Source organism: Grus americana, chromosome 3, assembly GCF_028858705.1.
Source record: "Grus americana isolate bGruAme1 chromosome 3, bGruAme1.mat, whole genome shotgun sequence".
Lineage (NCBI taxonomy): Eukaryota > Metazoa > Chordata > Aves > Gruiformes > Gruidae > Grus > Grus americana.
This window is the reverse complement of record NC_072854.1, coordinates 32,836,494-32,854,219: the sequence shown is the minus strand read 5'-3', so window position 1 is coordinate 32,854,219 and position 17,726 is coordinate 32,836,494. Positions and strand designations below refer to the sequence as shown.

The 17,726-nt window shown below is 34.9% G+C and overlaps 1 protein-coding gene across 5 annotated transcripts in view; it reads right to left on the bottom strand.

The window, feature by feature from the left end:
- The window catches only part of FAM135A (family with sequence similarity 135 member A), a 93,706-nt gene that overhangs the window by 27,384 nt on the left and 48,596 nt on the right, over positions 1 to 17,726 (bottom strand). For 3 of the 5 annotated variants that reach the window (XR_008576220.1, XM_054819037.1, XM_054819038.1), the window contains 8 exons: positions 17,397 to 17,523; positions 16,870 to 17,023; positions 14,297 to 14,374; positions 12,106 to 12,155; positions 10,263 to 10,418; positions 3,870 to 3,943; positions 3,408 to 3,562; positions 831 to 3,147 (listed from right to left, as the gene is read on the bottom strand). Coding sequence is in view for 4 of the 5 variants with exons in the window: in XM_054819037.1 (XP_054675012.1) it covers positions 831 to 3,147; positions 3,408 to 3,562; positions 3,870 to 3,943; positions 10,263 to 10,418; positions 12,106 to 12,155; positions 14,297 to 14,374; positions 16,870 to 17,023; positions 17,397 to 17,523 (3,111 nt within the window). In the remaining variant the exon portion in view is untranslated. Of the gene's footprint in view, positions 1 to 830; positions 3,148 to 3,407; positions 3,563 to 3,869; positions 3,944 to 10,262; positions 10,419 to 12,105; positions 12,156 to 14,296; positions 14,375 to 15,048; positions 15,104 to 16,869; positions 17,024 to 17,396; positions 17,524 to 17,726 lie in introns of those variants that run through there. The other 2 variants (XM_054819041.1, XM_054819039.1) reach the window with 2 other exon arrangements.

Sequence of the window (17,726 nt, the reverse complement as noted above, 5' to 3'; positions counted from 1 at the left end):
GTCTTCCTCCACCACTGTTCAATCCTTCCTCCTGTTCTAAGCTGCTTACCACATACTATCTGGTCTTTTATCTCTTCTGCCTGCTTAGCATTCTCCTTGTTACTACCTCTCTTCTAAGCTTTCTTCTTTCTGATAGCAACGTTTTACTTCCAATACAACGCATTAAGCTGCTGCTTCCCATGTTCAGTTAGCCGCAGGGGGTTATCAGGGAAACTCCTACGTTACAGGAGTGCAATCTGGGATCCCTGGTGTTCCTTTGAATTTGGCTTTCCTGGTATCCAAACTGCAGTGTAATTTAGAGCATTACTGTCTTTCAGGTGTTCCATTTTGGATATTTTAAGTTAAGATTGAAAAGTAAGGCCATCACCTTGGCTATCATTGCAGATTTGCTTCACTTAACTAATTAGATGGACAACCACTTCCAGAATGGTTTTGTTTCCATGTTTTTAAACTCCAAGCATGTTTTCCTATGCTTACTATTTTAACAGCTTCCATTTCATAAACCACCATTTTTATGCTCAGTAGCCATTAGAGCATCACTTTTCAGTTGAATTATTTTTTTTTAAAAGGAACATATCAGAGAAACAAAAAAAAAATCGTGTTTTGCTTGAAGTTTGTCAAACCACATGAAATTACAAGATAACTGACAGAAGGAATTCAGTGCTGACTTTCTATCTGAACATCTAAAACATGATGTTCCTTGAGTGTGCTTAATCCACAAGCCACAGTCCTGAGGGCACTCTGGAGCCTAACCATGCTTCTCTTCCCCTTCTATACTATATTAACATCATTTCTAAAAGTAGAAACTTTGTTTTAAAACAATCACTTACGCTAACATTTGAGGTTTTGGGGAGCTTTCAAACCACGAAACAGATGCAGCTGAGCTGTAGGATGTGCTGCCTGGCTGTTGTGTAATTGCATAAGATTTATTCCTTGAAGAACAGATAACATTGCAAGGAGAGTCTCTCAGAGAAGAAGGAAAAGCCAGACAACCAGGAGTGCAGACAGGAGGCACAGTCATTCCATCTCGCAGATGCCCACTATCAATCCTTTCAGATCTCAGGGCTCTCTCTTCTGCTGAGCCATGATCCTGGTATGCACTGGAAGCTCCATCTAATATACTATAGTCTGCTTCTTCGTAATACCCATTTTCAATCATTTCTTGATCCTCCTCTTCTTCCTCATCTTGCTGGGAAGAGCAAATTATTTGTTTTTCATATGTTTCCTTTTGAGGGCTAACAGGATTGCTGTTGTCCATAGGCCAAATATCTGAAATATCTGTACTGCTTCGAGAGCCAAAATAGTTTTCAACAAGCCCTTGCTTTACCATGTCAGTACTACTAGTTGGAGAAGGATTATCTGTACCAGTTTCACTTTTAGCTACTGACAGTTCTTCAGTTGTCTCCTTTAGTTCTGAAGGCTCGTTATGTTTTCCTTCATTATTTTTTTCAACCTCATACACTGCATTTACAGATGAAGAACCTGAAACAACAGACGGGTCACCCATGCAAGTAATTTCCAAATGCAATTTAACTGTTTCTTCTGTAGTGTTAAGATGCCTTTCAAGGTCCTGAGAGTCCTTGCAGGTTGTGCCAAGATCTGCCTGTGGGCTGTAACTTTTCACATCAGTAGACGTATCCTCATCTGAAACAACTAAGTGTAAAAGATCTTTTGTTCCTGAGAGCAAGGAATGTATAGACAGGGGTTTGTTATCCAAGTGCCCTGAAAATACAACACACTGTTGCTGCAAATTGGTGTTTGCTTTTTTGCCGTCATCACATTTTGGCAAGTCAATTGCTCCAAGATCCAATACTGTTTTGCTGTCACTTAGCTTAAATTCAGGTACAATAGATATCTTTGAATTCTCATCAGGTGACAGCTCATCATCATCTGAAGGCAGAGAATTTATGGATGTCAGGGATGACTGTATTTCACTTACAGCACTGGTACTCTCGGTGCAATGGCTTTCTATTGCGTTTTTTATAGCAGAGTCTGGTTTTAGTAACAGCTGAGGAAATACTCTCTCACCATTGTATGCACCTTGCCCTTGAACATTTTCAAAAACCTGATCAGGGTTGGAGTGAGTTGCAAAAGAACTTGGTTCACTTTCTACACCTGAATCTGAAAACCTAGAAGAGGCATATGTCATGCTAACATCTGGTAATTTAGTCATGTCTCCACTTGCAGAAAGTTGACTTTCTTTTGTAGAAAGAGTAGGCTGATTACTTTTCATTTTTGTCAAGATGTCACTGGTATGTTGGAAGTTTCTTTCGTGGACATCTTCCTTTTCAAGTGCTGGTTCCTGTTCTCCTGAATTTAGTTTATTTCCAGATTCCGAAGACTGAATATTGGGTGTCTGCAAATTCTCTCCTTGCATTCCATCTTGCGGAAACTCAGCCCATGATCCAATGTGAACAGTTACTTTCTCCCCTTCATAGGGATTCTTATTACTTGGTTTGACCTCAATTGTCCTGACTCCTGAGGAAGCTGGTTGACCTCCATGACAACCTTCAAGTGTACCTCTGGGTTGTAAAGCACTATCTGTTTGTAGAGTTCCAGAATCTGTCTGTGAGATAGTAAGTCTACCAAAAATAGCCACATTTTCACAGTGCACAGGGCTACCTGGACCTGGCTGGATACCTTCAATCCTGGCAGTCTTTTCCTCAGTTCCAGATGGCAAAAAAAGAAGTTCTCTTTGACTTATTTGCCTGGCACAGGTCTTTGCATGACAAGAAAATCCACCTAATGCAGGGTCCAGCCCTTCGTTAGCATTGTATGAAGGCCTGCCTTCTGAGCTTCTAGAGGCATCTTCCAGTGCTGCACTTTTCAAACATTTGTAGCCTACTAAGACTACAGAGTCCTTAGAGTTCTGTTTCACAACTTTCTTTGTGTTTTCAGGTTTCATTGTTTTCATGAGCTTAGTAACCTTAACTTTGGATTTATTTGCATCTTCATTTTTCCCTTTCAAAGTTTTTGTTAGCATCTTTTCACTTTCTGAATGCCAAATGTTGGAGGCACCTGCAGGTCTTATTTTCAGTTCCGGGCTAGTAAAACCAGCTACAAAACCTTCTTCAGCTTCAAATCTATCCAGTTTATTGGACTCTGACCTTGGAAGACTCTGAACTACCAACCAGGGTACATCCAGATCTTTCACCAAATAAAGCAAGGGGAAAAAAATAAGAAAAAGGATTGGTTACAACAAGATTATGCAGGTAACTGAAGCTAAAATATAAACACTAATAATTATAGAACTTTACACATCCTCAAAACTCAAGCTAAAGAAACATTTCCTAACTAATAAATGTACTCCTTTAAAACCAGCAAGATATGTAAAGAAATATACTCAGGCATAATTTTTGCTCATTTCTTCAAAAAGAAAAGAAAACTGCACTGTGAGGTGTGTTTACCTTCAGTAATTGAATCTAAGTATCGATCTTCAAAGATTATAGGCAAGGAGTTCATATCTCCATCTAGCTCACTGCATTCAATAGGGAGGGGTGGAAGAGAACTGCAGAAGGAAGTGTTTTTGATAGCTGCACACATCTGTAGATGACTTTGAGCACTGAAAAAAAGGAGGTAATCCTACATGAAAACAATAGAACTATTGATTTTTACATTAACAGAAATTAGCAGTAGTTTAATTCACTTTAGTAGAAGCTTTTCTACTAATTGATTATTTAATAGCTTTAATAGTTATTTAATAACTTCTTACCTAATTTTCATTTAAAAACTTCAAATCTCTATTTAGAACCTAAGTTTCTCTTGAACTTGTTATGTGTTTTTGCAAGACAGTACTGCTACACAACATACACTACAGAATGATAGTACTACATGCTACATACTGTGCACTTCAAAAGGCAGTTACTCACTGTAGTTCTTGATAGGCAAGGGCAGCTTGCCTAGGATGCTCAAGACAAAAGAATGCTTCTGCAAATCTGCGCACCTGCAAGATCCAAATAAAGTTAGAGCTTATTTTATACTACATACAATTTTTGAAAAACCACCAGCATTCCTATACAACAATGTTGTTATCTTGTATGTATTATACAGACAGTTACTTTTTAAAAGTCTGAGTTGGGGGGAAGAGGGTGCCATAGACAAGACTAGTGACTGAAATGAGAATTTTAATTTGTGCACTGGATGACTGAGGGGAATTAGATTCAACTGCCTGCTGAAAACTTGATTGCCCAGAAATTGATCATCCAATTACTGAAACAGTAACACACAACAATATTAAAAAGACATTTCAATGAGAAGAAAGGAAATGACTGTTTGATGGACACTTCTAAATGTGCTTGAGGATTACCTTCAGAAGTAGAAACCCAATAGATATTCTGCAGTCTCAAAATACAGAGAAGTATGTATTTCAAACTTTCCATGAATACTCTCTAGCCCACAGTAAACTATTGTGCAAAAAAAAATCTTCTGTTTGTAAAGATTTTGGTTGTAAATGACAAAGACAATAACAAAATATATGCTAATTACAAGCACTGTATTCAGGACTTGATTGTATGCCTGAAGTCAATAAGCCATACAATACTAAAATGGTATTTGATAACATAGGGGAGCATATTTTTTATCATCAAATACATAGTGTGGAAATCGAGTCTGAATTATACAGCGATTTACTACAACTAAAAACATAATCAATGTGTCAAAAAATGCAGTATTTAGAAACCCCAAAGTTAAGGTTTTACAAGATGAGATTTCTCACATTTCTAATATTACATAAAAATATTAATTCAATCTATATACATTGTTAGAACTTTTATTTTTGCAACGGCCCAACTACCTGCAACAAAAAAAAAGCAATTCAATGCAGTACGACACTATCTTGGTTTTTGTAAGAAAACATACAAAAAAGAGAATGTGCTGTTGCCAACTGCTTGTTGCCAACTGCTTGTGCATTAACTTGGGCATAAACAACAATTTGTTTATATCAATTAAAACAAAATTTCTATCGCACTTAGAGAACCACATACGTATCTAGTCTACTTAATCCATCATTTATTTACCAACCATTTCTGGGCCCTCTACTGCTTTATTTTCTCAATATACTCTGAATCTTCCTCTTAAGGTATCTAATTTCCCAAACAGACCGTGAGAGTTTGCATTGTCTCTAGTGGAGCATCAGACCTAGTTCAGTTCCCCCAGCTCTCTCACTTCACTCAGAGCTGCAGCTAGCATCTGTGTCCATCCCGAGCACAGACACGATACCGGGAAAATCCCGTGCATTAACTGCCAAACATCAGACTTTAAGGACCACATTAACTTCTATTCAGAGATAAGCACTTGCAGGGGAGTTAGTTTTCTTTTCTGATACACTGCCCAGTACTTTCAGAGAATACCATTTGGATGAAGTTTTATGTTCTGTAGCTTCTACTTTTTCTTCTTTTTTTCTTTTAATAAAAGAAAAACTGGAAAAAAAATTGTTCCAAGGTGCTTAGGAAAAGAAACCATCCCCAAACCACAAACATTAAACCCCAAATCTCTAACCTGCACTAGAAGCTGAAAGTCCTGTCCCAACCTCCTAGAATTACATTTACTGTATTATGTGAAATTAATCTCAGTGATAACATCATCTGTTAATAGTCATGGAAAATGTTTTGAAGTAAAAAGAAAACACTAAACTCGATACTTTCTTGTAAATGTAACTTCCACTCCCAACAGTGACCAGACACCCACACAAAAGACGTATCTGCTTTCCTTCAGAAATTGTTAAGAGTTTACACATGCACGCGTGGGATTAGAGTCGGTGTTCCTAAGTACTCCTCTGTGTTTTCCCAGCTGGCTTTCCTAAACAGACATCTACCTTGCAAATATATAATTTTGTCAGACCTAATCCCCAACCTTTCCCCTAAAAAGGAAGACTGTTATACAATACACTTAGAGACAACAATTTTACAGGTTGAAAACTAGATTTTAGAAACAACTGGTCATGAAGAGTGGACAGGTTATTGTTCAAAACTAAGCAATTTAAAAATGAATTAAAGATCCTAATCAATCAGGTAATAGGAAATAAAATAGTAACCGGAATATTGCCCAGTTAGTAGATTGTCTGTGGTTCAACTCAAAAAAAGAGCATAAAGCTGTTTCCCAGCAGGCAAGCAAGGTGGTTTTGACTTCAGATGCAAGCAATTACTTTACCACATAAAGTAACTGGAGTTATATGGAGACCAGATCTTTAGAATTCTGCCACTCTCTCAAACAGAAGAAAAAGAAGGCTTGCTTTTGTTTGCAATAAATCCCATTCATAATTGTTTAAGTAATTCCAGTACTTTTGAAGCAAATCTGATTACCAGCTCCAGACAGCTCTTAGCATAATAGCAACAGTATAAAACTAGTTGAAAGCAAGCTCCAAAAGCCCACATAAATCAACGTTAAGGAGAGGAAAAAACCAAACCAACAATAGTTTCTTATGTTTAATCACTGCTTAACTTATGGAAGGACCAAGGAATTTGCCAGGATGCTGTCAAACAGGCTCTGCAGAACCAGAACAACTACCAGCTGGTGCTGGTAACTCAGGCGCTATGCACTTGGGCCGACTCCACAATGACTTTGCAGGAGGAAATTGTATCTGCTACTCCTAGTCCCTATAGACTTCCCAAAATTATGGGGTTTTATGGTCTTCCCAATGTAAATAGAAGAGGAGGAAAAATCAGAGAGAAAAACTGCTGTGGAATATGTATCGAGTCCCTGCACATTTATGAGCAGCAGTGCGAGATCTTAATTGTCAGTTTTCATTATTTCAGGACTAATCAAACTGAAGGAAATAATTTTGAAAGAGCACATGTTCTGACCTACCAGAAGATGTCACTATGGAACAAACAGGTGAACTAAACAGTGGGAACAGTGAACGGTGGGAAAATCTTTTGTAATATAAAGTAACATACTCTAAGCAGTTTTTTCAATAAAACACAGTTGTAAACCTTATCAGAGTGATAATGTAGTTGATGGATGTTCTAGTATACCTAAAGTGTTCCTGATTTTTCAATGTAGCGCTTAATATTCAAAGTATTTGAAAATATTTAAGTATTTAATTACTCAAGTAAAATAAGTAAAATTATTAAAATAATAATTTTAAATACTTAAAATCTATTTTTTCATTATAACCTTATTTTCTAACAACACTTCAACAGAAATACCTGTTTTATAAGCAAGAGGGTGAAAGTAATTTGACCAAATACAGATGACAGGCATTTCTAGGGTGTATTTTAATACAAGTCTCTCCAACAGTCAGATGAATGATTCCCTGAAAGGGTTCATTCATCTTAGATTAATAGTAAATTTCCTGTGGCATGTATAGTCTGTAAATATTGGAAGATGAAAAAGTAAAATTAAAAGAGATTTAGCACCCAGTATAGAATACATCAGAGTATCAATTTCCAAAATAAAAGGGATTATTTAGAAGGAATATTTATATTTTCCATAGTACAAAAATCTTATTCTGGAAAGGACAGACATTCTCTCAAGAGGGGAGTTAGTAGGTCATCTCTCAAATCTCAACTAAATTCATTAACCAGAAAGCCTGCATCATTTGACATATGCAGATAATGTCTCCAGTGAAACACGATCATTGCGCATTTCCCAGAAGTTTACACAGACCCTCAGAATATAAATTCTCAAGAGATTTTTAATACAAATTACAAACTACTATACTAAGCACTGCAAAACAGGATCCAAAATCAACTACCAAACATGTTCTTAAAAATGTCAAGGCTCAAATTTACCATCTCTTTTTAATTTAAAAGTTTCCTGAATTTATGGTTTGCTGGCTCCCACTCTACTGCCATGTGGGAAGCCCAGCGGAGCCACATCTTTTTACATATATTTTTAATTACATATATTTGCAAAGTATTCACACAAGCTCTTCACATCTTGGAGTACAGAAAACAAGTGTCACATTTGCAAATTAGTGCTTGTAAAATTAAGTAACAACACATTCCTGGTTCTCTGTAAGTTGGCTAAGGTAGAATTTGCTTCTCAATGCCTTATTATTTGAATTTTAGAGTCAGCCTGCTTGCTCTTCACTATCAAGCTCTAAATAAAAAGATAAGTTTAAGATTACCCATGCCCTGCGTCTCTTTTTCAGTCTTTGATGTTTGGGTAGATAATGCAGTATCCAATTACTGCAGAACTCAATAAGAAATAGCAATTAGCCGCCACTTTAAAAAAATAAAATAAGCTCAACTTTTTCAGTTATAACAAGTGTCACCTGAGGTCAACTTAGAAGGCTCCTAAGTTTTAGAGACTCTGTGTTCCTCACTAGCAAGCTATACTGACCACTATGTAAGACTCTTCATCCCCACACTATGCTGCAAGTGTGGATTCATACCTCCAGGTAAGAGTATTTCTACACCTTTTATTACAGAATAATTTGGTTTTTCCTTATTAAAAAAATAAGTTAAATACGATGTAGTGCTTTAAATGAGTTTGTTTATGCATAGTGACAGATAACAAAACAAGTGGGGTTAACAGCAACTGGCAAGGGAAAAAATGCAGTCGTGAAATCAAATGATACTTTAAAAAAAAAAAGAGAGAAAGGGAACTCCTATTCAAATTTTGTGAAAACTGGAAAGCATCACAGACAAACTTTTAATATGCACAATATCTCAATTCACACAGTATAATTAACTACTTTGATTTATATTCCCTAAAGTAACTGCAGAGAGAATGTAACCTAGAGAGAATGACTTACAGAGATTTTAAAACAACCCACATTTAAGAAGCTAAATACATAATCATTAGCAGTATCTTTTTTAAAAAAAGTTGGAGCAGTGAAAGTATTAATACTTTTTTAGGTTTTATTAAACACTAACATACCAGCAGTTGAATGCAAGTGCAGGTTCAGTGAAACAGTATCCTCATTTCATACCTTCTGCTAGTTAACTTGAAGGATTCCAGAATTTATATGAAACGCACAAAAAGGTAGTAAGATTCATAGATAGCCAGTAAAATGCTTGCATTTTCCTATGCCTTGCACGTCTAACAAATAAGCCTTGTGCTCTTTCTGAAAGGTTCCATTTATTCTCCAGAATAGGCCATTTCCACAACTATGATTCCCTCATTAAACAATGTGATATATCAAGTCTGCACGTAAGACCACAGTCCAAGTATCCTTCATAATCAGTTTCCCTTCCAGAAGCAAAACAGAAAGGGTTTTCATGCAAGTGAAAATGCTAGTGAGACAAATCAAATCTCTGAGAAATAAAGCCTTAAAATAAGCTTTGTTTTGGATTGTGACTACTGCAAAGCACTGATAAGGTGTATTCTCATATACCAGACCTTCTAACAAGCTCTCTGAAACTGGCTGGACAAGAAGTGCCTCCAGATAATCTCCTAAAATGACCTACTCTATAATGTGTGTGAGACAAATACACAGATTGTGATGTCAGACAGTAAAGATGCCAGGCCAGCTGAAGATCAAGCTGTGCAACGAGTAGGGGTGGTGGGTGTCATTATTTATTTGGTTTTGGTTTAATGAATCTTACTCTCTGAAAACCTTAAAATGTTCGTTTTCTTCAAATCCATGGTTACAAAAGATGGGAAGGAAATACCTACTTATTAGAAAGTGAGGGTAATGCTTTAGTTCGTATTTGAAAATATTTCACTATGGGAACCAGCACTGCTGTGGTTTTTGTGTGTAGAAAGCCCACAGCAACTGTATATACACATATACAGATCAACTGTGTGTGTAGGTACTCACTATATATATTTTTATACATATGCACACATACTTACAGGCCAGATCAGTTCTGATACATCTGTTCTTTTTTTAAAATCCCACTTAAGAGACTTTTCAAAGCTTATGAATGTTACAAATTCACACTTCAGAAGGAAAGTACATTTTGTTTTATGTTGTAAGCAGGCAGCCTAAATGTAGTAGGGAAGTAAAATGCAGGGTGGGCACTAGGCATGGCTCCTGCATAAAAATACATCATTCTGCACAAATACCTCTTATTCCACAGACTGCAATTTGCCTTCTGAACTGCATTTCTTATTCAAAAGATCAATGAATTAGCTGGTTCGTAAACATAAATAATGTATTTTATGTATTATATCCCAAGAATAAGCTCTAACAACATGATACACAAGCTACCAAATGCAATACAACAGCTCCCTTTATGATTCCAACTAACCTTCCCAAATAAAAGTAGAAAAATTAGAACCTGGAGTCTCATTTTGAGACACATTTCCGTAACAGTGTGTCCTAGTAAGAGTATGAACATGCCAGAGTTTCTAAAGCCAGAGTCAATACTTACTCTTAATGTGTGATGCTCTTGTGCGAGCAATGCTGTGACCTCCTCTTGTAAGGTAATGACCTCCAGAAATTGCCCCCAGAGAGCCATTAGAAGTGAGCAAAGCTGAGCAAGATTCATGTTTATAAGTTCTGCCAGTTCATCAGGGTTTTCCATTTTCTGAAGTCAGGAAAACATATTTACATGATTAACAGACGAGACCAGAATGCATAGACAAGAATAAAAAAACCCCGTACTTTGTCTTAGTGAGAATTTTAATTTAAAAAGGAACTTCCAAATGAGTCTAAGTATCAGAATTGAATTCACTTATGTTACAACACTAACAAATTATTTTACATTCCTTTAAATATTATCCAGTTGTCTTTTAGAATTAAATTAATTGACCTTAAATTAAAGCAACAATTCCATTTATGGCAACCATAACTGAGTTGCAACTGTTGTATTTTCTAACATGCAAAAATATAGTGTGCCTGAAAGGAATTAGAATTAGGAAATAGAAAAACGATACTCAATATGTTAGTCCAAACTTGATACAATCATAAAAATTTAATAAAGACATCTCCATTTCAGAATAGCCACAACTTACAATAACATTTATATGACGCTATATATCTACATACACTTTATACATAATCAGGAAGCAGTGTTACAGTATAGGCTTCCTAAAACCAGATCACACAAAGACAAATTCAGTGAGAAACGAGTTTTTCTTTCTTAACAATGTACTATAATCCTGTGATATAGTGCCGCACAAGTTAATTGTAGACTGCTAAGCTTAAGTTCCCTGCCCATTTCACAAAAACGTAGTTTTTCAGAAACTAACTGCAGGCACATATGGCACTGAGGCGAAAGGTTTAAGAAGTAAAGACCCAACTTCAGCAATACTAAAGAGCAATTAGAAAAAAGAACTGCAAATACTGAAACACCAACTTAGCAGATGAGCATGGAAATAAGAGGGGGAAGAACTTTTGATGAGAACTGCACAAAAGAACAAAAAGGAGGAAAAGGAAAAAATATAAACATACTTTTGCAAGCTAAGGGAGAAACTAAAGAATTCACAGAAGCTATGTAAATGTAGAAAAACTTTTAATATATAAAGTAAGATTATTAGCTGCCCATAGAGAGCTGTGCTGCCTCTGTCTCCAGTTATACAAATAATATGCTTTTAAAGCCAGTATTCTACTTCCTTGCAGTTATACTACTTCTACAGTAATGAAAGGTAAACCTACTGCTCTGCAAAAGCTGGGCAGACAGTCCACTCAGCAGCAAAGCGCGGCAATCTTTCAAAAAAGTTTTAAAACCTGTGTTTTAAACTTTGCTGTGACAACGAAATTAGCTATTCAGCTGGGGCTAGTTCTGGCTAAGGAGAGAACTGGTGAGACAAATCTAAGTAACCTGAAGTAGACAGTATTTCCTTGAGAATGCACAGAAAGGCAGCATCAGGACAAGACCTTCCAGATGAGGGGATGACTTGGAGAATCTGCTTTGGTACAACGTACTACTACTGCTTGATCTTCTAACATTGTTAGGTGATACCATCAAAACCAAAGAATTCAAATTATAAATGCAGTAATCCACAAGTAATCCACCTTTCTATAACCTTCAGTTTCATGATATACAAAAGTTAGCACGGCTACTACTGACATGCCAAGCCACCAGATCAATAGTTAAGTTTTGGAATCAGTTGAGCAATTTCTCTTTGAATGAGGAAGAGTTGAAATAAGTGTTGGCAAAAGAGATACAGGATGTTATCACTGAAACAAACAGTTTATTCCCAAGCAACATATGAAATCGGCACTCTACTTTTATAGTTATTTCACTTATTTAATACATGAAAAAAATGTACCTTTACTTCTTCACACAATTCTGTAAGACGAACTTCTACATCTATGTTTTCTGAAAGATGAGAGGACATATCCATGAAAAATGTACTTTCCAAGTTGCAAAGTAAAAGCAATTATCTCTCAAAACAATTTTAAAACATTAAATGGAAAGAACCCATCAAATAAAACTTGAAGCCACATTAAGTGCCACAATCAACTTTAAGTAAATTATGAACTCCCATTAAAATAATTTCTTTCTAATTTCTGAGACTGAGGACAGAACACGATCAATAAAAAAAAAGGTTTGCAATTGAGTATCATGATCACTTATCATGATAATTTGTCAAGGACACCCATCTTCCATTCAAAATTATACTTGAAAATACTTTAATTTAGATGATACAGTTTGCAGACTGTCCACTGAGAGCTGCTCTGTTATTCAGCAGCAATGTCACCGTTCACATACAAGGTAATACAATTCCTCTTCTACCTCAGACTTTCCAGAGATACCTTAATTCAATACCATTTTTCTACAGATGTATTATTTACCTGATTTGCAAGCTACATGAATATAAATACAATTCTTTAATTGCTTGAGGAATTATGTTATAGTCAAATAAAACTGTTCTTTAATTGATCTTTCTCTCAATAGCTCAATGTTAAGAGCAAATCGATCTTCCATGGTACTGCAGCTTAAACTGGATCTAAACCTTGAATGACTTTTTTATAAAGAAAACAGATTTATTCCTTCATGTAAGATGTTTTTTGTTGTTAATCGTTCCTATTCTACTCAAGGAAATCTGATCAATTAAAGAATAACTTAGTACTATGTTTTAATTTCCTTCTACATCTGAGGTACCAGTTACACGGAAACAATTTATAAACCCTAAAATTGTCTGTAACAAATATTTAAATTTAAATTCATTTTTGAAACACAATATTAAGGAAAAAAACCCACAATGTTTCTTAAAAGCACACACCAACAAAACATGCCTTGAAAGCCACAATAATAAATTTAGGATATGGATAATTAACATAAGTTTACAGAATGGCAACAGCGCGTTTACTCAACTTGACTTTGAATAATACTACCTAGATTTGGTAAGTATGTATTGATTTTCAACTAATTGCATCCATTACACTTAGGTTTAAACTTAATGCCAAACAAATTAACTCACACAAAAGTTCTGAGAAAATATGCAAATTGCAGAAATGCATGAAGCTCTCAGAAACAAGTTTAGAAAATGTTTTTTGAAGAAACTACAGACATCTATATTAGCTAAACAGTACTTGATAATAATTATTCTGAAAATATATGAGAACAGTTTAAGATATGATACTACTTTTGGGAAACTACTGGTTATTTATCTTTGTCACACTGCAACTGAGAATGGGCTTTGAACAACATTTAAAACTCTGAAGTCTAAAATCATTATGGAAAATCCCAAACTACAATGTTGTAACTAAAAAAACCACAACCAAAACCAGAGTGGAAACAATACAAGACAAAAAAATTAAATATTAACATTCTACAGCAGTAATGTTCACCCAGCAAACATCTGATGGAATTTTGCTGGCCCTGCTAAAAATAGTTTTGTTCTCTTTTTAGAAAAAAACCAAAATGCAACTAGTGACTGAATTGCCATTTTATTCTTTTCCCATCACAAACTTCCTTGTGCTTAAACAGCACTGTCATCCTTTGTCCAGCATCAGGCCAACACTGACACTCTCCAAAGGGAGAGCTGGCCATTTAGATGTGGACAAATGCACTTTAAGCTTTGAGAATGTCTTATGTAGTGTTTGGAGGAATCAAGCCTTGAGATACCAGAAGTAACCTGAAAGATTTCTCAGGTTAGTTTTAAATTATCTAAAAAATTGAGTCTGTGATGAATTAAATGGAAAGTATAATTTTTAGCTACTTTATTTAAATGGTGACAACTGACTGAACTCTTCAATCATTTTTGTTTAGTAAAACAGAACAACACTAAACCAAAAGTAATAATTTCTTGTTTTATTATCTATATTCAGTCTAAAAATAAGTAGCTCAATTCTGTAGACTTCATCAGAGTTTAACAGACATTCACTATGGCTGAATGGTGAAATAGTGTTCCTGTTTACAAAAGAATATAATATTTTATATTATTAATAAAAATATAATATCTTGTGTTATTAACAAAAATCTGAGGGGTTATATCACCTGCTTTGAAAACATACCTAGGTAGGCGTCTCTCTGGGTTCGTGGATATTTTCTTCTGAGAAGGCGTTCATAAAGGACCTGCATGCTGGCCTTGGCTAGTTATAGGGATTGCACACACATGACTAGTTACTACACTCCTTTTTTCATCTCTGATTTATTATTTGCCTTAAAGTTAGTAAAAAAGCTTATTGCTAGCCTAGCAATTAGTGCAGTTAGATCAGTACATGAAAGCATATAATTTTAGTGTAGTTTCTAGATTAGATATCACTCGTGATATACATTATGCTAGCATTTTTTATTTCCTGAAACCAGTAATACTTAAATGCTCAATTACAGTTATTGAGTCCAACAGTTGTCTGCACATGCTTCTACAAAATCACTGTCTTGTGTTAAAATTATATGACAGAGCAATAGCAAATCAAACAGAAGAAACAAAATTAAAAAGACAGTAATTTAATTTAAAACAAAATGTGATGATTCTGGGATTTAAACAGGACTAGAGATTCTCTTCTGCAATGCCTATTTAATCTTCACACATAAAATCTCCTCTATAAAACAGTTCATTTACTTTAAAAAGTAAAAATAAATGCAAATGACAATTGTGTACTTTGTGAAGTCCAGAGAGCTTCAATTTCTTTATAGACATCACAGAAACACAGCTTTTTTTTTTTTTACTGCTGATGGATTTAAAAAAAAGTGGTGTTAATGGTAGGCATTAGTTATTTTTCATGAGCAAAAGGTAAGTAATAGTAGCATAATTAATATTTACATTATTAGTCCTTTTTGTTACATCAATTGTTCCAATCAATGTATATACAAAATAACTGAAATAAATGAAAAAAAAAGATTTACAAATAAGAAAACAAAGGAATTCTAGCAGAGACTTAATAAATAACAAAATAAAACCCAGCGGAAACAAACCGTCAGCAGAATATGTACAACGAATGTGAAATGTAAGTAGTAATTTTCTCTTCATGTATTTATTTTGAGCATTTCTGTTCAAGCTTGCATTCCTAAAGGTAAGCTAAATTACCCACAGAAATGACAAAAGGTCTGACTCAAGTTCCACTGAAACTTATGAAAATGGTTTTTGGTGACTTCAATGAGGTTTGAAAGATACAACCAACTATGCAACTCAATGGCCGGCTTTTTTCTATTGCATATATATTTTGTAGGAGTGTTTTAGGGGAACTGAAGGTCCTATCTGAAACATTTAAGTATCAGGATTTAGTCTAAGCCTGTCCTTACAACAATAATGCCAACAGATTCTATTTGGGAAAAAGCACATTTTGTCCTCAAAAGGAAGACGAAGAGTTGAGTCAGTCCTTTAAAAGGGTGTTCCCCTCCATATCAAGATTAACTGACACAGAAATATTCTTTGCACTGTAACTGTAGCAATATTTTCGCTTCTATAAAGAAAAACTCTCAGTTTCTGACATTTTTCTATGTACAGGTTTGTTATGCACTCCCTCCCTCAAAAAAAAAAAAAAAGGAATTCAAAAGATAGCCCTGTATTTTGTAATATACAAATGAAACATTCTTTCTTTGAATCACTAATTGACCACATCACATTTTTAAAATAGTTTTCATATCTCAACTTCCAACCTTGTTGTTTCATAATGCTTAGTTCTGACGTTGGTAAAATTAAACAATATAAAATCAGTAAATGCTGTCTACAATCAATGTAAATTCCAAAAGACCTATTTTTTTCAGATTTAAATAGAACTTTACATGACTAAAAAGGTATATGCTTGATGAGAAAATAAGTCTAAACTATCCTTTATATTGCCAATGTATTTTCCTTTTTTACTTTCACTGCTCTCCTAGTTCAGAAGTTGAGGCTGGGCTCTCTAATACACCTGCATTCTACAGAAATGTAACATACATTTCCATTCATTACATTTAATGTACTATTTTCACAGTTACTTTTATCAAATGTAGTTACTAGCAGTCTTCGTTGCCATAGAACTTGAATTTCTTTCTAAGAGACTGTCCTCTAAGAGTTTAATTTTAACTTTATTAAAGAAATAGCTTCTCTGAAAGTGTATTTTAACTACTCAGCTTTATAGAAACGGTTCTTGTCTATTCAGGTCTTTCCCTAATTCTTAGGTAAATAAGTCTATTTAAAAAGTTACATTACAAATTGAGTCAGCAGCAATTTCTTCTTGTAGGTCTTTTTTCAGATAAATTTCCATTGTAATATTCTTCTCAAATCAAAGCTTACAGAGTTCCAATTTTTATACAAATATACAATGTTTCCTCAGAACAAAGAAGCAAGTGCAGCACGCTACTTAAATTGAAAGTTTCTCTAATTTTCTCACCACTAAACACAGTGGTTTGAAATAACAGGGCAAATCAAGACCAACAAGAAAAAATATATTTGCATAAATTCAGGCAGTTATCTCCTCATTTTATTAGTAACGTGACAGTACTTGTTTTGTTTTTCCTTATTAAATTCTAGCTCAGTTAGAGCAAAAAGATTTTAGATATACAAGATGTATGAAATTTATGTCAGTTTAGTCTAGAAGAGGGTATTTTTAATATAAAAACATCAGCAGGACAGTGATGCATTTTATTAAATTCAACATACCCAGTTCAATTCGGTGAGTAGAGGGGAGCTCCTTTGTTATCATAATGAAATAGCTATGTAACCCTTTGAAAGCAAGCAGCAAACTGGCACAAAGCGTATAGTGGAAATTATAGGCATGGCTGAGGAAAGACTCTGAAACAACAAAACTGCATCCCTAAAAAAAAAAAAGGGAAAAAGATGAGGCACGTATAAATTTTGTACAGTAAATGAAGTGTTAACAGAGTAACTAAAAGGACTGATAAACAAATTGTCTCTTTTCAACAATCTCATCCATATTTTTGCGATTTTCAATAGACTGCAATATCTTAAAAACAAGGTTAAACACTAAATATAAGCTTTCCATCTGCATGTTCCTGAAGCATGTAACATAGCCTTTTGGAACAATTCTTCTCATTTCCCATATCACACTGCACACCACAGTAAGTCTAAAAAAGTTCATTCTTTATCAAGTAATATTTCTGCAGAAAAGATAAAATTCACACTGCCCAACAAAATAAAAATAAAATGCCATACTGATATATTCTTACATCTGCTGATAACTGTTTTGTGTAGTTATTGCCAAAGACCACGCTTTCAAGAGAAGGAATCACAGAGTCCCTGTTTTGTGCTGGTGCATTCCTGTTCAACCATGTATTCTTCACTGGGCGAGGAAAACTGCAAAAAACACAAATGAACTTGTAATTTGAACATACTATGTGTCACACAGATCTATCATAGTTAAAAATAATTCTTGATTTTTCTTGAAAAGCAGGACAGTAATATCCTGAAAGTTCCTAGCATGGTGGGCTGCCCTTTTAAAACCCCTCAGGATGGCCCAGATACCTCAGTTAAGTCTCTGGTGCTGCACTAAGGGAGCA